At 29.8% G+C, this 23,532-nt stretch overlaps 2 protein-coding genes across 2 annotated transcripts in view; one reads left to right on the top strand and one right to left on the bottom strand.

The window, feature by feature from the left end:
- Positions 1–14,382, top strand: part of LOC129230683 (cholinephosphotransferase 1-like) — a 47,024-nt gene extending 32,642 nt beyond the window's left edge. Inside the window, exons 5-8 of the mRNA XM_054865101.1 lie at positions 1,410–1,541; positions 3,693–3,851; positions 6,355–6,480; positions 9,728–14,382. Of these exons, the coding sequence (XP_054721076.1) occupies positions 1,410–1,541; positions 3,693–3,851; positions 6,355–6,480; positions 9,728–9,901 (591 nt within the window). The 3' untranslated portion in view covers positions 9,902–14,382. The remainder of the gene's footprint in view (positions 1–1,409; positions 1,542–3,692; positions 3,852–6,354; positions 6,481–9,727) is intronic.
- Positions 14,383–21,219: 6,837 nt separating this feature from the next.
- LOC129230059 (FHF complex subunit HOOK interacting protein 2A-like) lies at positions 21,220–23,478 on the bottom strand. Its single transcript, XM_054864443.1, has one exon. The coding sequence runs from the start codon at positions 23,371–23,373 to the stop codon at positions 21,301–21,303; it is 2,073 nt and encodes a 690-aa protein (XP_054720418.1). The 5' UTR covers positions 23,374–23,478; the 3' UTR covers positions 21,220–21,300.
- Positions 23,479–23,532: the final 54 nt, after the last annotated feature.

Below are 23,532 nucleotides of genomic sequence, written 5' to 3'. Positions count from 1 at the left end.
CATTATGTATATATACAACCAACCATATACAAAACAATAAATTTTTGCCCAAAAATTGTATTTTGATCACATATTTAAAGAATTATTGTGTGAAACAGCTTAGCAATCTAATATGATATTCACATTAAATGTGTTGGATATGCCTAATCAATGTTGATAGCCAAATTTCAGATATAAAAAGCCATTCTACAAAAAGAAAAAAGCTTAACTGGTTACAAAAAAAAGCAAACATCAATTTTTTAAGGTCCTAGCAAACATATTATAACCCAGTAATATGTCCCTGCATGACATCAAAATGTAACGGAATGTTGCTCAATTTATTATTACTATTTATTTACCTAGATCTTATGCAGAAATTTCCTCCAAACTTAGTTCAATTGTTCAGGTGTATTCTGTATCACACATACACACATATATATATATATATACACACACACATAATATGCATAAACATTTAAAATTCATTTAAAATTTTTAATCTTTTATTTTAGGGTCTATGTTTAAAAAAGAAAATAGTCGCCTTTTAATACTACCTAAAAATTTTTTGCAAAATGTGCAATCACTAGGGGATTTTATCCGCCTTCGGATAAATACCCAAAAAAATATTTACCTTCCCATCCTACCGGGGAGCAAATGCAAATGAGCAAGGCAACAGAAAAGAAAATTTTGCTTTTTTTTTGCTTATTAATGTGAAAACTGTTTCTATATTTTCCATGTTATCACTTAAATATCAAAAAAATAAATAACACCATAGTGTCTTAATAACTTCTCAGTTTATTCTTCCAAACATTCCTCATGCTTCCTTTTTTTTTCATTTTGGATATGATTAACCTAGATTGTGATTTTGAAATCCTGAAGTTCATAATGAATTGCTTATACTTCTCAAATTATGACACTGAAGAGAAAGATTCTTTGGTTCACAATATGTTTTTTTCATGATTTCATCATGTCTTTCAATAAAAAATATTATAAACTGCGTAATACATATGTATATATCAGTTTTACCAATTATTTCACATTTAGATTTTTTAAAAAAAATTCTCATTCACTTTTTTGCATTTTTTATAAAATACCCAGTTTTTGGGTATTTATCCAGGCCTTGGGTAAATACCCAAAAAATATTTACCTACCCACTGGGTATTTACCCGATCCACATCACTAGTCATAACTACAATGAGGTTTTTTTTTTTCGACTAGGGAACCTAACCCCTATTTAGCACTAATATTAAGTCTCAATTTAGGCGGTTTTGATTTACGCTGCATTTCAAAGGAACGTAACCCCCGCGTAAAACGAGGGTCTACTGTACTTGTATGTGCAGGAATTTTTATGAATTTTGTTTTATTTCTTTGTTTTTCTTGTTTTTGTTTTTTTTTTTAATGCTCAAATAGTAATGTTCTTTTTTTTTCAGGTTCCAGTCATAAATGTTGAATTTCGTCTCTTACCCATTTTATTGGCTTTTGGGATTTCTATTGTGTTATGTTACTATCACATAGCCGTAGTGTGCAGAGGTGGAGTTGGGAAAAATGGCTCCACTGTTGCTGTATGTAACTATTTCCATGTGCTAAATTTTAAATGAAAGTTGGATCTTTAAAATTGCTGCATTTTTTTTTTTTTTGATAAATATCTATACAAATTTTGTGCTCAAAATTTTCTATTTTCATTTTCTTCAATAGTGAAGAAAAATTATTTTATTGCTCTTTCATACTCAAGTAACTAAAATTAAAAATTTTAAAACCCCCTGACTGGGTCACAAATGTAGAATCAAGAGGTGAAATTGAAAATCCTTTTAAAAGCCCTTTATACTATTAAAAATCAATTACAATTATTTTATTTGTCAACAAATAGAAACTGGCAACAGATAAAATTTTAAATCATTGCTTTTAATTTCCCTGTTGGCCAAGAATGAATTTGGTTACTAATCGATGAATAAAGGTTTAGCTGTATTTAAAATCTGCTTTAAAAAGCGTTATAATTCGAATTCTATATAACATGAAAATTATAAACACATTCTGTCAGACGCTGGAAAAAAACTCTCTACTTTGGTGCTAAATTTTATAATTTTTAAATAAATTTTCGCTGCGAAAATCGCAAAATTTTTTTTAGAGGTTTTTAATTAATATCTTCGTTAATTAATGTCATCCAAAGACGCAACCTATCTAAGAACACTCTCGATCAACTCCTGTTGAACAAATTTTTTTTTTTCGAAAATTGGTCCAGCCCTTTATGCCCTAGAGGGCCACAGACAGATACACACACATACAGACAGGTCAAACTTATAACCCCCTTCCTTTGTGTGTCGGGGGTTAAAAACAGGAAAGAAAAGAAAACCATTTTAAAAAATTTGACCACAATTATGATGGAATAAAATTGTGCATGCAGTTTGAATCAATTAAGATTTTAAAGTCCAACCCTTAATATTTATTTTGTTTGAAATGTGCTAACTTTAACTCAAAAGTGTAAAATTTATCATTCTGTCACAATTGAATCTGAAGTGTAAAATAATTCAGTATTTATAGTTAACATGTATTATGTGATGCTTTTCCGACAAATTTTAACTTACATAATTTGATTTTTTCTCAGAATGGTATAAGTAAGTATAACTGAATTACATTAAAGTTTTTTTTTAAGTATTCTTTTTGACAACTATTAATGCAGAAGTAATTAATTGCAAATATATGACTAACTGTGTACTTTATACTTAATCAGCATATCCTGCACAGTTAATTTTACTTCAAGAAACAGATTCATGAAACAGATTAAGAGACTCGTTAATACTCTGAGAGAAGCTGTGGAACATTGATCAAATAAAACACCATTTTTTTCAAATAAAATTTATTCTCTTAATTTTGCAGAAAAAAAATCAGAGCCTCTAAACTACTTTTAGTATCACAGCCAATACTATTTTGCATTATTGGAAGTAAAGAAAAATAATCAGTTTGTATTTGTAGGTGGAATTTAACAGACACATGTTCTTTTTCAGTACATTTAAGTTAAAAATTGCATTATTATATTATGTAAAACATTTTTTTCTTTTTGGAACATCAAACTCTTCAATTTAGCATATGTATTTTACATTGACTTATATGAAAAATTCATTGCAAATATTGTTATTTAACTGTTAGTTTCTTCCTTTATAATTTGTAATGCTACTAAATTTTAGTCAAGAAGTAAGCACTGTAAGCAGACTTAACTAGCTACACAGCATTGAAAATAAGAACAAAATGTACTTATCATTCAATCCTTTATTAGGAATGAAAAATATCCATTTCAATGATATCCTTTTCAACTGAAAATTAAGTTGTGAGTTTTAGTTATTTTCTTTCAACTTCTAATTGAGGCTACTTTTTAATTTTGTAGGCATGTTTTATAAAAATGACATAAAATGATTTTTTTAGTGCAATATTTCATTCATTTATTCATATAGCTTCTTAAAATTGTAATTTAATTTTCATTCTAAACTCATTTTAGATTTATTAACTTTTGATGTATATGAAAATTAATATTGCATTGATGGTACATTACTAATATGGATTTGTAAAATAGTATTAAAATATTTAATTAAGGTAATAAAGAATATTGGGAACAATGTGTGTAATTATTTTATTGTCTTGGTTTTTTCACATGTTTCTGCTGTTTCTTAAATTTTATGTTTGAAACATAATTTACTTTTCATTGTTATTTTTTTTTCTAGGGTACAAGTGTTCTTTCTCCATCCATTCCTATAGGCATAGTTATTATTTTGTCATTCACAATTTACCAGAAATCCACAGAAAATATTTATGAAAATCATCCATGTTTATATATCCTAGCATTTGGCATAGTGGCTGCAAAAGTTACAAACAAATTAGTAGTAAGTATTTTGGCTATTTCACACATTGTTCAATGAGACTTTCTTTCGGTTCTGTAGTTTTTCCTTTAAAGTAAAATTCGTAAATTTTTGAAAGGGGGGGGGGGGATTAAGTATCCTTGTACCGAAATTGACATTTAAAAAAATGTTCCCTGCAAATTTCCATAAAAATTATTATTCCTGGTGCTTTTAGGAACTGTAGAACTAGGTGAGGAAATGATATAGTTTAAAAAAATCTCTTAAATGCCAATAATTTTGCAGAGCAAATACTATTTGCACCAACTAATTTCCCTTGTAGAAGACTTAATTGTGTGTATGTGTTCATTTATTTATATTTTTTGGCTACTGTACAGTAAAATTCCGATTTAAGGATTGTCTATGTACTGGAAAAAGTTATTGTTAAATTAAGAATATCGTTAAATCGAGAACCATAGACATTCAATGCAGTTTGAACCGGGACCAGTTAAATGTATCACTAAATTTGTAGCTGTACTATTATTCGTACTGTATTATTAATTTAGAATATTTTGTATTCTATGCGTAAATGCGGATAAGAACAGAAGTTCTCTGTAGTTCACAAAATGTTACTTTCAGATCTTACAACAGCTGTCTTATTTCAGTTGATTCATAGTTTTTTTTGCTTGCCAAAGTAAAAAAAAACAGTAAAATATCAATGAATTGTTGATAATTTGCTATGACTTTTCCCCCTTCATGGTTTGGCTAAAAGCAGGTTACATTCTGTAACTAGTACGATATTTTCTCTTTTTCTGTACTTTGTGAACGAGGAAAAAAATAATGCTTTTTATTAAATGAAATAAAGCAAAATCTTCGCGTAAAACACAAAAAATCCCTTTTTCTTCTTTATATTTATCTGTCCTCTGTATTTTAAAAACGATTTTACTCTTAAAAAAGTTTATTAACCGGTTTAAATTAGAGGAGAAAAATGTTAGGACAGCTAATTTGTGAAATTAAATATATGAGAGAAAGGAACAGACGTTAATCTACTCAGTTGGGGAAAAAAATTAAGAGACAAAGTAAGACCAAGTAATCAGTTCCATAATAATATTATTTAATTTTGTTTCAGACCACAATTTATTAATGTTTTCTGTAAGTTACCGACCGCCCTATAGCCAGGGCTAAGGCAGAAATACATGATATACACCGCCGGCTCAGTCATTTCCAGCCGAGGACTGCAGTTTCCTGCTTATTAGCACTCATCAGCCCGGCATAGGAGGGACTGAGCTGGAGGTTGAAAACCCCTTAAGGAAGCCTAGAGTGCCAAACAAAGTTTGTTTGGCACTCTAGGCTTTCAAGTTTGTTCAGCTCAACAAACCAAGTTTGTTTGGCACTCGAGACTTCCTTAACCCTTTCAGGGGCAGTGGTCGCGCTGTGAAACCACTAATTCATAATTTTTTTTTTCTGTGTTTTTTCTGAATTTTTTGAATCAAAACCGCTTGAGTCCTCTTCTTTTAAGTTCAATGAACAACATTAGATGGCAGACTAACAAAAAAATATTTTTTCGTAGGCTCAATTTCTTGTTCAAATAATCAAATTTTAAATTTTTTGTTTACCCCAAAAATTGGAATTTTTTTCAGATTTTAAAATTTTTAATTAGCGTTGAAAGAGTAAATCATTTTTCTTCATTTTACCTGAGGTAGTTAATTATATTGTTCGAAAAGATTCAAATTCATTTTTACATGCATAAACATGTTTTTGTCCTTCCCCAGATGGGGTGTGTGAACAAATGAGGACATCACAACCAGCGAAAAAAATTCTAAAAAAAAAAAATTTAACTGAAAAACCTATGTCTAGACAATCAAATAAACCCACTTGTGGTGTTTTTTCTTAAGATTTCTCAAAAATTAATGATGCGCCCCTGAAAGGGTTAAGAGGTTTTCCACCTGCAGCTCAGTTGCTCCTATGCCTGGCTGATGAGTGCTAATAAGCATGAAACTGCAGTCCTCCGCTGGAATTGACTGAGCTGGCGGTGTATTTCATGTAATTTGTAAATATTTCAAGCTAATAAATCAATTTCAAAACTGAACATAAGCAAGCATCAAACTGAATTTGAAAGAAATATTGGAAAAAATGAAAAATATATATGGATAATATATATATCCTATGTTACTGTGCAATTATGTAGCTTTCAAATAGTGAAGAGATTTTTCAAATATGTACAGTTGTTTTGGAGATTGCCCATGACATATAAACATACAAAATTCTCTATCCCTCTCTTTATATATTAGTATAAATATGCCAGAAACAGGGGTGAGTTTATAAGTTTTTCAGTACCAGAACACCAATAAGAATTAACGAAACAAAACCCTGAATAGTGATTAATTTTATGTAAGTGGGGAATTTATTTTTTGAGAAAAGTCTCCGGAACGGTGATCTGGCACCAAATCATATTATAAATTTATTCTAGTTTCTCCTTTAGCAAATCATTTTTATTATGTTGCATTTACTTAAAATTGGATCAAAATTAAATTCTTTTAATTTTCCACAGCTTGCTCATATGACAAGAAGCGAATTGGATTATTTTGACTCAATTCTAATAGGCCCTGGAATGTTGTTTATGAATCAATATTTCAACACCTTTATCAATGAATACATTGTGTTGTGGTTATGCTTGGTAAGTTGTACTTATTATTAAGCACTTTTATTATACTTGACCTGATTGTCACGGAAAAATCTGAGGCCTGCTTTTGCTTATATCTTAGCAACTAGACCACTTAGAGACTTTGGGATTTCACTAAATGAAATCCCAAAGTCAAGCAAAATTTCATGTAATTTCCCCATTAAATGTTCAAATATAAAACATTGTTACAAATTTTGTTGCCTTACAACAGCAATATTAATAGTAATCATAATAAAAATTTTGAATCAAAGGTTGCTCTGGAGCAAGCATGAAATTTATCCACTATCATTGCTTCCTTAGGATTTTTATCCTCATCTATGCCAACACTCGAAAACGGGGCTAAGTAAAGACACATACATGTATTAGGATCCTTATCACAAGTAACTTTTATGTTGGGAAATATGAATTAGTTTCACAAACCTTTAATATTTAAATTGTTCCAATTAAATTAGCACAAAAACAAATCCTAGAGGGTAACGAGGGTTAATTTTTAGTGCCAAACGCTTAAAGTTTTAGACACTTATAAGTTTTTTTTCCTTTTACTATGGAGCATTTATATGAAAAAAAGAGGTGAAATTTTGTGATGGTAACATTCTTCTATTTCTAAAATACAATTACAATTAGAAGAATAAAATAACAGAATTAAAGAAAAAAAAAAATACTAAGCACTTTTCATAATGCACTCAAAAGGACAAAATAACTTTTTGGGGTCAGAAAGGACAATTTAAGTATTCCTGTACTTTTCAATTATTCCAAGAAAATGACTCCACAAACGAGGAAAAGTGTGGCTCAAGTCATTTCAAACCAAACTTTCCCAGAAAAATATGCATGTTTCAGCACTTAAATTTATGACAGAAAGTTACATAATGATAAGAAATTCTCTACCTGACTTCAGCCGCACTTTTCCTTGTTTGTGGAGTCATTTTCTTGGAATAATTGAAAACTACGGGAATACATAAATTGTCCTTTCTGACCCAGAAAAGTTATTTTGTCCTTTTGAGTGCATTATGAAAAGTGCGTAGTATTTTTTAAAAAATTCTGTTATTTTTTGTTATATTTGTGTTAGTAATCTGTGTTATATTTGTAGTTTATATTGTGTAAGAGATGCTATTCTTAAAATTAGATTATGCTTTAAATGTACTAAATGTTAACTAACTGTCTGATTTAAATGACTGTGTGGTATCTAATATTGTGATATCAGAAAGATTCGTACTCAATTCCTACTTTTTGATTTTTGCATCTACATTCCCATTAATTTTTATGTTGCCCTACTTTTTGAATTGCATTTTTTATAGTTCTTCAAAAAGTATTAATATCCAGTGCTTTTTTTTTTCAGAAACTAAGAACTTTTGCACTTTTGGAAGCTCATTGAGGAACCTATATCAGTAAATTTTCTCATAACTGCTGAAATTTCATTATGCATAAAAAGCCATGCAAAAGAATACATTACCACAGTCACACTTTAACGTCTGGGGAGTGGTCATAGTTCCTTACTTAAATTTAAAATTCCATATTATACTCTGTGTAAAACTGAAGGTTCTAGGAGGAGGGTTTGACCTCTAACCCTCTCATCCTCGCTACACCATTCATGGAGGGGTACAAAAAATATCAGAATGGTAATGAGAAGTAATAATGATGGTTCAAAAAAACTTCCAAAAGTAATACTTAGAAACATCTTATAAAGCTTTGGAAATTTTTACCTGAAGTGGGGCTGCCCAAATGAAATTCTCATCTATTGATAATTTTTGCACTAGATCTTACACTTGTTAAAGTAACTGCAAAAAAAAAACCAGCACTAGCATGAAATTTAGATTTTAAGCATTTCATATACATTATTAAAATGGTATTGTTATGGTTCGAATAAAAGCTGCTTAGCTAATAAGATTTCTGCTCATTTACTCCAGTGTTATTGAAATTATTTTGAGTAACATGCTCGGACACGGGTTAACTAGTATTGGTTTTGTGGGCAGGCTAAGGGTTTCGTATTCCCCTTAGTTGGCATCTGAGTTATCTAATGCTCTTAACACATTCTCAATAAACTGGCCAGTGATGACTCTAAATTTAGTTAAATGGAGGTTCAGAACACAGATTTCGAAAATTAAATATGCTGATAAATTATTACGAATCTTCTGTTTTTAATAGTTTCAAATTTCATTTTCTTTATTTGTTTTTGATTAAATTAATAACGTTTATGAATTAAAATGAAAATGGTGAAAAAGTAGATCATTATCCTAAAACTTAAATATCAGTTGAATCCTATTCATAAAGCTAGTTCTGTTAACTCACACTTGTGGTGGCAGAATTTAGCAGAGAGAAAAATATTGAAAGATTTTAATGTCAGATGCAGCGTATGGTAACCAAATATGGCAACCTTTCATTATCCGCAGCACAATAAAATTGTCAACAGAATATTACCTTGGTGCTTTTCCCTTTTCACTTCTCGTATGCTTTTGCAGCCATAAGCTGTTTTCGAACGGAGTTCTCTATCGCACGCTCGATAGAGGATAAAAAAGGCAGCTTTTTGTAACCACAAGTACTTTAGCAACATATTAACATCAGGATTGTTTGGTTTAAATCAAATGTTTTTTTTTTTTTTTTGATCAGCCAAATTTTTTCTCCCAATATGATTTCATGAATTTTACTCATGATTTAAAAATGTAAAGTTCAATTTATGCAAAGTTACCAGCAAAGCTTTAGAGATAAATTAGAGTAATAAATTTAAACTTTTTATATATTTTTTTAATGTAATGTAAGTTTTCTATTTTTTTTTTTTTTTTTCAAATTAATGCAGCATTTCTAATAAATACAACATCTTTAATAAGGTACATAAATCTACAGGGCAAACCAATTAAGTTTTTCTAAAACTGTTGCACAGAAAAGATTCAAGCACCTCATCCTCGTTATTCTTTTTGTTTATTTATCTTTTCCATTTTGTAATAGTCCCAAAAGCATATTTCAGCAAAAACTAATCCTTACTGTATAATTTGCTTTATTGCTTAAGATTTATAGAGATACATCATGTATCTTTGATGCATCCATTTAAGCATTGGGGTATTAAGGGGGTGGGGGGTGGGGGGTCTTGAAAATAAACAATTTTTTTCTGATAGTGTATTTAATAATCTTGTATATTTAATATTTAATCAACTTATTTCTTAGTTTTCCTTGGAGGGTAACAGAGGAACCTCAACTAAAACTGCCCCATGCTCAAAATTGGCATTGACGTTATCTCTTTTGCTTTCAGGTATACTCCGTTGCGGATTTATTGCACTACTGCACGATAGTTTGTAATCAGATATGCAACCACATGAATATTCAGCTGTTTAGAATAACACCTAAGGCACAACCAAGTAGGACTGTAGCATATAACAATATCTCTGCAAACCAGCTGCGGCTTAGTGGCCATAAAGCGCTATAAATAGTTTTGTGTAACAAGATATTTGTTCTGTATATATCAAAATTATATTTGTGAATTTGAATTACAAGAGGATTGTGACAAATTTTCCTTGAATCCTACCCTAGTGCTTGTTAAGAGAGAATTATTTGCTTCATTGTTAACCTTATTCTAGTTCTAATGTACAAGTTTTAAATGTTATTTTAAATGTACAAATATGTGTGTTTTGTGAATATATGTTTGAATAGGTTCATTTTTATTTAATATTTAATTTTTGTTGATGTAATTATGTACAGCGAAATTTCAATTTCTGTTTTGACTAAGTTGTGGCATTAGTGAATGAAAAAGAATCCCTGTACAAAAGAACATCGTGGTTAGAATTAAATGTAAGTGTATTTTATAGTTTTTGCTAGTGAGGTTTGCAAGTACTTTTAAATTTATTTATCTAGTTGTTAAATTAAACAACTTAAATAGTTTGTAAGATAATGTGTTTGTTGCATTGAGATCTCAACAAGCAAAACAACTAGCAATGCAACATAAAACTTTCTTGGATTTGTGACTAATTTTTTTGTTATCATTATTTATGTTTATATATTAACTATACAGTCAAATTTGCACTGTAAAACCTAATCAATTGTACGAATTAAGAAGCAAATTATTTGCTGCAAGCAAATGAATGTTTGAAATTTAAGTATGAAATTTAAGCCAATTTGTAAGAAATTTTTTACTTAAATATATCAAAATCATGAACACTGGAGAGCAAAGGTGTTAACTTGAATATTTTGTTTGCTAAAAATCTAGCATATTTTTGTACCTTAAATATTTACCAATTTTAATAAAATTTGTTGTAGTCAATTTTGTGAAACTGTTATTCTTTAAGAAATGAAGCAACTGCATTCATTATTTCTTTGCAAATAATAATATTGTTTTATTAGATTTAAGTTACAAGTTTTTTAAGGTACTACATTTTAAGAAAGATGTAGTGCTATAATTATTTTCCACTATCTCTTTTTGCAAAACCCGTAATGGTCTAAGTAGTGGTTAATTTTACAGCAATTCCAATTCAATATGTGCCATTACTAAAACAAATGATAAAATCTAACTTATAGCATATTTTAATTTGACTAATATGCATTTACCATTGAGTAAATTTTTATCAGTCACAATGTTTTAGAAATTGAAACTAAACTGTACAAATTTATGTCAATATTAATACACAATTGTTAACTTCATAATTGATTCATTATATTTTGTCAGAAAGTTGATATTATTCATGAATATAAATAGTATAAGAAAATGGTATGTACTGTATTTACCTATTCATATACTGTTAAATTTTCTACAATGTTCTCAAATTTTAATTTTTGACAAAATGTATTGCATTTTCTAAACATAGCATACTATATTTTATTAATATTTAACGATACATTTCACATAATATCTCAGCATTTTAAGAAAAATTTACTTACTAACTTTGAAATGGAGCATGTTGCTTGAAAAAAATATTTTGATGTGTCATTTTTAAAACAATGGCATGAAAATCTAAGAATAATGTAAAACAAAAATTTTTTTTTTCTAATCATGCATATTTTTATTGTAAAGTACCAAACATTTTGTGTTCCATCGAGTATTTTTATTTAAAAATTGCTTTAAAAAATATTAGAAATGTGTAAGTCAATAAATAATAATCAATCGAAGCCAGTGCTGTGAATTTTATTCTTGGTATAGCTAATGTGTGATGAAAATAGAAGTTTTTTACTTCTACTTGTTATTTGTAAATCTAAATTTTATTTTTTTTACCTTTTGTTGTACTAATTATTTTGATAATTATCTTTCCAAAGAAATTTTTATTGAATTTATTGTTTAATTATTGTTTAACCCAAAATATATTTTATTTTGTGATGGTAAGCATTATCGTCATTTATGACAGTTGTTTCAAATCAGGAATTTTTTTTAAAAGAAAAGGTTTAAAATGAGAAATCCTGTACAAGTATAAGAAATTGAATATTGTTTTATGATGTTTATCTCATTTTTTTGTGATAACTAAAACCAGTAATTAAATCAAGAAACACGTTTAGTGCTCTGAAGTGTGTACAAACAGAAAGTTTTGATTGGAGTTCTTCAATTGAAAATTTTATAGAAGGACTGGTTTAATCTTGGAATTAGGATTGCTGTTATTACCAAATAAAGAAACCATATTTTTTATTTCGGGAATATTTTAACTTATTAGCTGATTTCCAATGTTGTCTTGTCTTGACCAATAAGTTGTCTTGAACATTTATAGCAAACTTGATTTCACCATTTGTCATTTTAACTCCTATATCATATGTATGTGTACAGTCAATTGAATGAATAATTATAAACTTTGTGCTGAATAATAAATGATAGAATCCACATTTTTACCATACAAAATTAGCAAAATATTGCATACATGTGCTTTAGTGTTGCCATTTTTAGTGTGGAAAAAGTTATGTATGTTTATGTATTGTTAAAATTATCCATTTCAGAATGAATAAAGTTAATCGAAAAAAAAATTATGAAAGTATTATGATTTTAAACTTTACTTTCAAAGTAATGTTTTCAGCCTTCTACTTCAATAAATATTGTATAATTTGTTAAAAATGAAATCATTTTTTTTAATCTTCATGTGTAGCATTTTAATTAATTTATTACACTAAGATAAAACTTCGTAACTTTACTTAATTATTTTAATCCAGTGATTAACCAACCCCAACCTTTTTCTTTCCCAAAGGCCGCATATAGTACTAAGATCAATCTCGCTGGGCAAGCACATATAAAATTAAAATATATTTACGTTTTTCTGAATAAAATGGCAAAACATGGAAAAGGAAAGAAAATTGCCAACTAAGAATTGTTTTTATCAAAACTACAGGTTTATTTTATTGATACAAAGTTTTCATCTGTACTTAAAAAAGTGATTTCTAACTATTTGGCATCAAATTTGCAACAATCCTTTGTAACACCGAGTTAAGTCTACCTGTTGTTTGGGAGGTTTCAGGCTATATTTTTCAATTCATAACATTGAACTTAACGACATGCCACATTGGCTTTGCAGGCCACATCTGACCCACAGGCTTGGACATCACTGTTTTAAACTGTACTCTTTTGATAATGTTTCAAACATTGTTTTGTACACAAGTCATTCTTAAACGTAAAAAATGTAATGATTAATGCTTTGAACTGTTGAAAAATAATTTTATTGAACTGTGAACAAAATCAAGAATTTGAGCTTAGAAATTTCAATTTCTGTGGCACCATGAGTTTGTTTTTTTTTTTTTTTTTTTTGAACAAAATGAAACATATGGATGCTTTTAATATTAGTTGAAAACATTACAATTTTAACCATTTGAAAAGAAAAAAAAATCTGCTTAAAAATGCCTCTAAAATTTTATTTGATCAATTATTATTATTCATTCATTTAATTATTATAATTACTATTACAGAATCGTCTCATATTAATCATATTCTACTATAATATATTATGTAAGATGATCTGGAGAAGAAAAAAGAAAAAGAAGAAGTTTCGTCTTCATCTTTCCTCATAGAATAATTGCATGTAAATTCATGTTTTAGCAACGTCTTCAGCTACTGGTTTTATGTGAAAACCAGCAAGCAGTGGAATGAAGTTTATTATGTGCTCGAATAATTTCCTTGTTTACTTAAAATTATCTTCTAGCATTTTAATATTAATTAATATATGTTCTAAGTTTTATTTGAACTATTATGATCTCACTGTAATACGACATTATTATATAAAGCCCCTGAGTGAAGGTCTTCCTTGTGAATAATCGTTTTACTAGTCCTCTAAAATATTCAATTACTATGTAATCTATTCCCTTTCTTGTAAGAAAGATTGTAAATATGGTTTTTATTTTCTTGAAAGCTCACTTGTATGGTACAAATTTTTAAGTTTACCATGAATAAATTGGTTAGTTAATTTCTTACATTAAAAATGTTTGTGTGTTAACACTTGTAGTAACATCAACTCTTCACAGTAACAAAATGTTATAATAAAATATGATGCAACAAGAATTATTTTCTTGGGGGGGGGGGATTATTACAAACTTTATATCGTTGGCTGAGGACTACAATTACGTAACTACAACTTTGGAAAAACAGAAGGTTTACTAAAGTTGAAATTTTTTGTTCAAAATAGGACATAAATACTGCAAATGGAGTAAGTAATACTTGTTTCACTATGTATACAGAATCAGGCAATTTTTAAAAGTCATTTTTAAAACTGTTACTTTCAAATTCTGCATAATTTATGAAAAAATAGAAAATAGTAAGTTTTGGATCTGTTGCTTTTAGATTAGTAAATCATCTTGTTTTTAAATTTTTTAATTGATGCATATTATTTACAGTTGACTAAAATAAAACATTTTGAAATGTAGACAAATAAATGTAATATATCGTAATGAAAAAAATCTAATCATTCATGTATTATTTTTTTGGTTGTTGTGTATAATAAAATGAAAGCTGCACTTTTTAGACTTTGAATATTACGTTGCTATTTATTTTATTTCATCTATTTTCATGTTTCAACTTTTAAAGTTTTAAACTTTGGCATGCTTTTTGAAGACTGAATTACACTCTGCTGATATTTTATGAAATTACACATACAACACCCCGGTGCAGATTTACTATGTTGCAATTGGGAGCCCCCCCCCCCACACACACACACACCACCACATAGGAGCTTAGTAGGATATTCAAAAAGGCACCTGAAAAATATTTTCCTTTGTTCTGTTCATCTCTATTGGGCCCCCAAAAATGTATTGTGACAGACCCCCAAACCTGTAAATCCGCCACTGTGTAATGCCTCTATGATGCACTTAAATTATTTACAGTGTAATTGAATAGAAGGCAAAACAAAAGAAAAAAAATCGAGGATTCATTGGGAATCTAGTGGAAACAAATAAAAAATGTCTTCTGACGCACATTGTTAACTCTTACATTCTATGCCAGAATTTTTAAATGTCTGCATCTTATGCTCTTTAAAATACTAGCTATGCTATCATGGAACTTAACACTGGGGTAGGTTTAGAAACAGTCTCAAATAAAAATTTTTATCTTAAAATATATATAAATGGCATATCATAGTTCTATCATTTCTACTCACATAACTTTGTTCCTACCTTCCTTATTTTTATGCTGCCCTGCATTTTTTCCATGTTTATTATTTTTTACAATTTTTCTTTTTAAAATTTAATTTTTAGCTAAGTACAAATGCATAGCTGCCAACATTAAAAGATGAAAGTCAGGAAGAAGTAACTGACACATGTGAAACATTAATGCTTGATAGCTTTTCTTTTAAAATCCGATTTTTTTAATGACAATTTTTCCAAAAACAGTAACAATGTGATTTTTTTTTTCGCTGATGGTGGTGAAACTTAAAATAAAATGCCTTACTCTTGTCGTTTTATGAAGGATTAAGCCCCCCTCCCCATTTTATTATTAAAACTGTCTCAAACCTACTCCAATGCTTATTAAATATGTTGCTGTTGAAAGATTGTTCACAATCAACACATCCTGAAATTTTGTACATGAATGTTTTTTAATTGGCAATTTGAATTAAATTTCAGCGAAAAATTTTTATTCAAAAATGTTAGTTAGTACGATATTTATTAATGAGTATATAAAAATTTTGGAATAAAATCTTGCTCAATATTGTTTTTTGTAATTTGAATAAACACTTTGTGATAATCATTTAGGGTAATAACTGAAGACCTCGGCACAAGGGAAAAGCTCCACTTTTGGTGTTGAAATAGATGAAGAAAAATATTACCTTTCTTTTCGTACAAGAACGAAACATCTGCAATGAATATTTCAAAACGGGTTCTAAACCTATCAGGCTCTAAGCCCTCTTTGAACACTGATGCAAGGTTATGCGGTATTATTTTCAAACATATTTTGTGATTCCTGAAAGCTTTTAAAAAGTGGAATTGCCGCCTTCTTGCAACAATGTCTTCCATTGTCAACACTTTCTTTTGCATTCCTCTATAAGTTGTACATTTTTCTGTTTAGATAATACACGTATCTATTTCAGACTCAAATCTTTTTTTATCCATTCTTAAACGAATAGAAATAACAATTTTTACATAAATATATTCATTTTATTTTTACATTAATTTACATGTTATGCATTAGAAGAAATATTAATCACATTAGAAATATCTGTTCTGCCAGCTTCACAAAGACTTGATGGCACCAGACAATATTTTTATGACTAGAAAGAAAGTCTAATTATTAAAACAATATATAATATTTATTGTGAAAATTTGTTTAAATATAGTATTTTTCATTAGAAATTTTTCACATTCTGAAAATTGAATAGATTTCAAAAAATGCGTAAGTCTTATTAAAATCAATAGGAGTTATTTCATTTTAAAAATCATTAAGTTACTCTGAGTATTAAAAACATATGTATTAGGTACTTTAATTCTTTAAAATCAAAGTTTGACATAATAAATCTTATTGCATAAACAATCCTGTTAATACAAGAAGGGAAAAGCATTAATATTTATTATACTAATCACCACAAAAACAATTTTTTTCAAAGAAAGTAGAACAATTTATCTTCATACATACACCATAATTTGTAACAGAAAAGAAATTTTCATATAAATCTTATTATACATTAGCAAACCTTAAATGCCTTTTAAAAATGCTGTTTTTTAAAAAGAAGAATTAAAATTTTTACAATGAATTTTATAGCTAAAAAAATGATTTAGCTCACAAAAATGAGAAAACCAATTATTCTCAACATTGTTTACATTTCTCAATCTAAAATGTGATCAAATTATCTTTGAATAACACACAACATATAAAAATCATAATTTGTTTGACCATGTGCGGTATGATTTAGTAAAGGGATTTGCAACCTCTTTGCAAAAGGTGGACTGAAGAAAAAAAAGGGTCATGTAACAACATCATTCAAATACATAAATAGCATTACAAATGTCTCTTTGTTAATTACTCATTATGCATTAAATATGGGAAAAAACGTCTAAATTTAAAAATAAAAACACCTGTGTGTTGAAGTCAACTTTGAACAATTGACAAAACAGACGGGTTTCAATTGCCATCCAGCAAAAATATTTTTGATACATAAAAAAAAGTTGGGTGATTCAATTTTGATAAATGAATCAATTGTTTCACAAAACACCCCCTACAAAGACCCTACATATACTGCATACTTGATTCATTACAAGAACTTCGTAAAAAAAAATGGACTTAGCTTCTAATAATGTGACAAAGTTTTGAAGCTTTCCAGATACAATGTTGAATTATTTTTTTTAGCACAATAATGGATGTATCTTAGATACCTCTATTACTGCTCAAAGATTTTTTTAAATATTGCTTCTAGAATCTTTAAAATTTAATCACATAATACAGCACTTTGAGTCCACGTTCTTCATAAAACTCATGCAATGAAACAAGAATTTAGCATATTTGGGGTCTTAAAAGTTTTTTTTTTTTGCAAAATTTTTACATCTGTCACCATACAATTGCTCAGACTCTTGGGGTCAGAAACAGAAAAAAAAAAGATTAACAAGCTGCAGTAGACTTAGGTTTTTCTTTTTTTTTTCAAAACAAGTAGTTTTTAAAAGTAAGGTAAATATAAATGAATAGAAAAGAGCTGTTCTCAATTATCCAAACTAGCGTTTAAAATCAAGTACTGAAATTAAAAATAATAATTTATTAACTTTTATTCTTAGATTGGAATAAGATTTAATTTTGAAATTAAAACATATGAATCCTTTTTTTTCTTTTAGCCAACAGGGTGGATAATTGACAAAGTGGGGTACCAGCCATATTGCCAACCAATGGTGTAGAAGATGGAAGCATATTTAACTGGCCATAACTCTAATATATGCACTCCAACAAAATATAAATTGTTTTGCATTTTTTAGTTTAAAATTTTAATTTTATCAAAAACTACCAATTTGTTGATTTTAGAAAGACTGTTTCTTTACATTACTTTTTTTGTCAAAAAAATGCCACCTATTTTTCCTTCTGTCTTGAATTTCAGATAAGCCTACTCCACAATATACAAATTTGTCCTTAAAGGTGAAAAATTTCAATATGTGAAGCCAAAGGAAGAAGCAAAATGTGGTATCAAAAACTAAGTCCAAAATACTCTGCATTTTACTTATTACCTTCCATTGATGTTTTGTGTGAGATGTCTTTAGTACATATGGGAATAAGGCCACTACATGAATAAGCTGATACACCAGGCATTTGGATCAGATTTTTTATTGTTGAACAACTCAGGCTACAAGAGCAGAGTTTCGGGGCATCACCAAAACTCTCCAAATTAATGACAGTTTAAAATGCAAGAGGAAACTCAGCTGTGGCTTACATTTTTGCTTTTATAACAGAGCTTTTCCGAATATTTTTAGCCTAAAATCAATGGGTTATTCAGCTATAAACTGTTTGAGAGAATTACAGAGCGCAGATTTTGCTTAAAACCAAAGTTTGTGCCCAAAAGCAGTAGTAAAATACATATTTTATTAAATAAATAAATGAAGTAATTTCACAGGTAACTGACTGACATTTTGAAAGTATAGCACTAAGTATTTTTTAACATTCAATGCAAAATATACACTGTATAAAAGATCTTTTCCCCTCGGTTACTGTTTTATAAGCTGAATTAAATTCTCAAAATGCATTTTGGATGATTTAAAAAGAAAGTTAAAAACAAGGTAACTGACTGTCAATAATGAAAATACAGTGTTGGTCAGTTATCATGTTTTAAAATTTTAATTTCAATCGTCAAACTTGTATATTGGGAATTAAACAGTACCATTCAATTCAGCTCAAAAAAGACAACAATCCAGGGGGAAATCTCTGTATAATGCATATTTTGCATTGAATGTCTTAAAATATCAGTCATTTATTTACCCATGGAATTGCCTTAAAATATCTAGTTCAGCTAATAAATTGCTTTCTGTAAAACTTAACCAAAAAGTCAGATCATGCAAAAAAAAACAGCCACATAAAAACTCTGATCCATAATTTTGGAAGCTTTGGCCTATCCAAATACTGTCTGACCACTGATGCAATGGTAAGGTGAACATTCACGTTACAGGCAAAAAGGATGCATCTATTCGTTTGCAGGAAAGCTAGCTTTTGCAGAAGAGGGTGTTGTAGATTAATCACAGTTACATTGAAATAAATGTAACATGCACAGAAAAGCTTTACTTTCCCTTTCATTCAGATAGACTTGTCTCAACTGCACCTTTGCCAACTCCATAGCAACTGTGAACAGATGGTAGGGGCTACATGTAGGAGATTCACAGAACATAACGGCTCTTAGCTTCTAATTCCACTTTTTTAAGGACTCGTATTACTCTAGGACCAGGGTTGCTCTCCCATACATCTTTATAATCTTTGATAGAAAACTGAACAGAATGAAATTTATAAAATTGCTATATATACTCGCCAAAATTCAATGTCTGGTATCAGTCGATCCCCCTACTTTTAGTGGGAAAAGCAGGAAAAAATTGAAAGCCTGCGTAGAAGTCCAGCTCCTACTTTCTGGAAAATTAGGGTGGTTTTGCCTCGGTTTTTGAAAATAAACATAGTAATGGAATGAACATGCTTACAATCGAAATAGCAGGATTTTTTTACTTATGTACCAAAACTTTGATAATTTGATTTTATTTTGAATTAGTATGGTTGGGTTAAAATTTAGAAAATGTTCATGTCCTTGAGTGATTTTTCCCCCCAAGAACTGTTCAGGGAAAATTTCGGACTCATATATAGTATACACGGTACAGCAAATTAACTTGATTAATGTTAGCGTATTACTGTATAAAGTTTGAGTTCTAACTTACTACATGTATTGAAAAAAGAACTATTGGAAAACAATTGTAAACATCCAAATTCTTTGTCTAAGAAAGTGATAAAATAACATTTTTGTGATTAATGCAAAACACTAATTTATTTATCACATGCCATATTGATATGGAAAGCTTGCTAAAGCATTAAATATCACATTTGAGCCATTTTTACAAAAGTCGGAAAATATTATTACTTGAAATAAGTTAATATAAATTCATATTCCAACAACTATCATATACAATATTTAAAATACCCTTAAACAGCTTAATAAAATATATAATAAAAGTCAAATTGTAAGTACTTTACTATTACAGCTCCTAGAATAAAGAACTAACACTAAGCCCCCAATACTAAAAAATACAAAACACTACTACAGAAGTTATTACAAAAAGAGAAAAAGGGTTTGAAATTGGAAATGAAAATTTTTAAATAAGAGAATTTTTTATTAAATGAAAGAAAAATTAAAATTTGATGCTGGTTCCATTACAGGGGCTGTAATAATAAAAGTTTTCTTTTGCATTCAAGTTTTTTGACTAGTGTTTGAGGTATAAACCCGTGCATATGTCAAATTCAATAAAAATACATTTTTAAAAGAAATAATACATATTAGAAGAAGAAAAAAACAGAAAGAAAACATACTAAAGAATTTTCTTTGACAACACAATTAAATAGAATTTAGAGCCAATTACCAAAAAATAAGAACTAATTTAAAATGTCAAACAATTTTTGTAAAAACTTTAAAAACCTAGTAAAAATGAAATTTTATTATACTTCACACAATATTTTGTGCATGTATTAGTATAGGTACTTTTCCCTTACAGGTATGTCACTCTGTCTGGTAAATTGTTTTCTTTCAACCTTGGTGAACAATTATGCTAACATTGTCACCCTGTTAGCTCTTTTCATAATTTTACAAAACTTCCAATGCTCATTTATGACTTGATCTATTCGTTTGGCTGATTGCTTCACACGTTAATGACAGGACATTTAAAGTTTATTTGGAGAATTATTTTAATAGAAATTTTCAAGGGTACTTAAAAGCTTGCACTTTATTTGGCTGATTATTTTACTTTCAGGAATGGATCTACATGCCCGCAGATCCAACAGTGCAGGGGAGGGGGGGGGGGGGGCACCACTGATGATATATAAATTTTAACACATAAATAAAATGAATTTCCAAAAATGAGGATTGAAAGTCTCACATAACTATCCAGAAGCGCTTAAAGACCTTAAAATGATGATAAATAAAAATATTTAGACAAATAAATTCAAAATTGAAGTAAATATTGAAGCAATTAAAGAATAAACAATAAACACAACATTAAAAAATCTTGTCCATACTGGAGGAGAGGGGAGGTCCAGTTTGCAGTTAGGGGGCATTACTGGTTTTTTGCAGGGGTGCCGAAATTTGTAGATCCGGGCCTGTTTTGTATTAAAAAGCCGAAATATAGTTTTGCCAAAAAAAATTTTATGTAACTTTGACCAATAAATTAGCCAAGATTAAAATTGTGACGTGACGTACCTAGACTGGAAAAGTACCTTAAATTTCAATATCATGATGAAGCATGATATTTGACAAAAGCTATTGCAGCCAATTCCTTGCAAAACTCCTCCAGAACAATCATAGCTTCTAACATGCTCGACTCTTCGAAAGTAGCATACTCGTTCCCATCACTCAAAAGAGCATTTCTGGTCAACTTAATTTTTGTTTTAAAACCTCGGACATTCGGAATATCTCCCTGAATATCTTCTGAAACCTTAAAGAGCACCAAGAACAAGGACCTAGCATCAGGTGTGTACGGTATCAAAGGATTCAATAAATATTCATGAAGAAGTGGATGTGGGAATAAAGCCAATCGAGATAAAATAGAAGTAAGCTGTAGATTAATTTCGTAAGGCTGCTGCAGCATTTGTTCTAATTTATCAAAAATCATGCTGAGGAAAGGACCTTCATCAAAAGACCAGCGTGCAGAATCCGCTTCAGGCTGCGATTCGGAACTTGAATCGTCCTCGGCTCCCAAATGGCTATCGTCTTTTTCCGGAAGCTCATCTTTCCATTCAAAATTCTCGCAAATGGTCAAACATTTCATAAACCGTCCGTGGGCTTCTTTCAGATACGTTTCATAGCCAGAATCTTCATCTGAATCGCAAGATTTTAAATCGTCCGGAAGAATTGCAAGAAATGACTCGATTGCTCGGTGAATGAATGGCGGAGAATGCACTTTGTTGGGAGGAGATGAACCAGGTGAAAAGTCATCACTGAACCTACTACAGGTCTCCTCATCGGAGAACTGAAGCCAGCTGTCTGCGGCGGAATTATCGTAATACCCTCGACCTTCCAAATATTTAATTATCAAATTGTACAAAATAGCTTCTGTTGGTTTAAGAATGAGTTCTTCAAAAAGCTGTAAAGTACTGAGAGCCAAAGCGACGTTTCCGTCACTATCACGACACCTTTCGAGTAAAATTTCAAAAAGGGTTGGGCAGCGGTGCTCTGAATAATCTACTTCTTCGTCTTCACTGAGCAAAAAGGACCCAAAAGAATCTTTTAACTTTTGTGAAGAAATACTTCTTAGGGAGCTAGCGGTCAAGGTAGTCACAAACAACAAATCCTCATTCCTATCCGTTTTGATGAAACACGAGCGTATGCAAGTTTCCAAGAATTCAGACTTAAAACACGAAGCTAAAGCGTCACTTATCACAGGATGAGCATCTTGGACTACAGAATCTACAAAACTCAGTTGTTGAAGATAGCATAAATACTTTCGTTTATCTGGCAATATACCATGACTTTCATCATCATCATCTGGATTTTCTAGGTCACTAAGTTTTATAGTCTTAGGGATGTTTTTGAAACATAAAACAATGTACTGGCAAAATGTATGACTTAGGGGGGAAGAATATGCAATAACTGGTGCAGCGATGTCATTAGCACAGGAACATAAGACTTTAAGACATTCTTTCGCCTTAAGAGATATTTCATTGTCTGGACTCTGATATAGCTTTAAAAGTGATAAAACTAATGCAAATTCTTTATCATTTTCAGCTTCACTTTTAGAAGCTTCTGACATTGAACTCCGCCTGGAACTAGGCTCAGGGTTAGACAGGAAACAATTCACCAAATGAGGATTTTCAAAAATTCTCTTACAAACACACAATAAATACTCCATTTCTTCGCTTTCAGTTGGACCGGCAACGATTTCTCCACATAATTTTATGAAGTTCTGAATGGGGACGTAAATGCTCACATGAGGAATTAATGATTCTTGCATTATTTTTAACAATCTGGTCACAAATGTAAACATGTGGCGTTTCATCCCAGGAGGTGTGTCGGACGTAGCCAAAACACACATGGTGTCCAATAATTTATGCTGCATTATGTATTCCATGCATGGACCTATATTTCCAACTTCAACTTCTTTCTCTTCTTGTTCTACAATAGACAGCATTTCCAATAAGTGGCCAGGAATTGAAGTTACTTCTATAGGTGTAGTGTTGGAGGCATTTTTTGCAGTGAAGAACCTTGTTATGGCTTTCCAATGCCAAACAAAATCTTCCTGCAAAGGCAAAGGCGGCGCTAATGCATCCACGGCATTGTAGAGTGCGTTCGTAAAGCGACTAAACATTTTTATTTATTAATAAATGTTATTCACCTATCATTATAGGAACACCAGGAAAAAACGTCCCTTGAGAAACAAACAAAAGATTCCCAGTAAAAATATGCTTCGTAAAAATTCATTATTTCAAAATATACACTATGTAAACAAATGAATTGTCGCTGTAAA

Source organism: Uloborus diversus, chromosome 9 (assembly GCF_026930045.1).
Source record: "Uloborus diversus isolate 005 chromosome 9, Udiv.v.3.1, whole genome shotgun sequence".
Classification (NCBI taxonomy): domain Eukaryota; kingdom Metazoa; phylum Arthropoda; class Arachnida; order Araneae; family Uloboridae; genus Uloborus; species Uloborus diversus.
The sequence above is the reverse complement of the archived record's forward strand: the minus strand, read 5'-3'. Positions and strand labels throughout refer to the sequence as shown.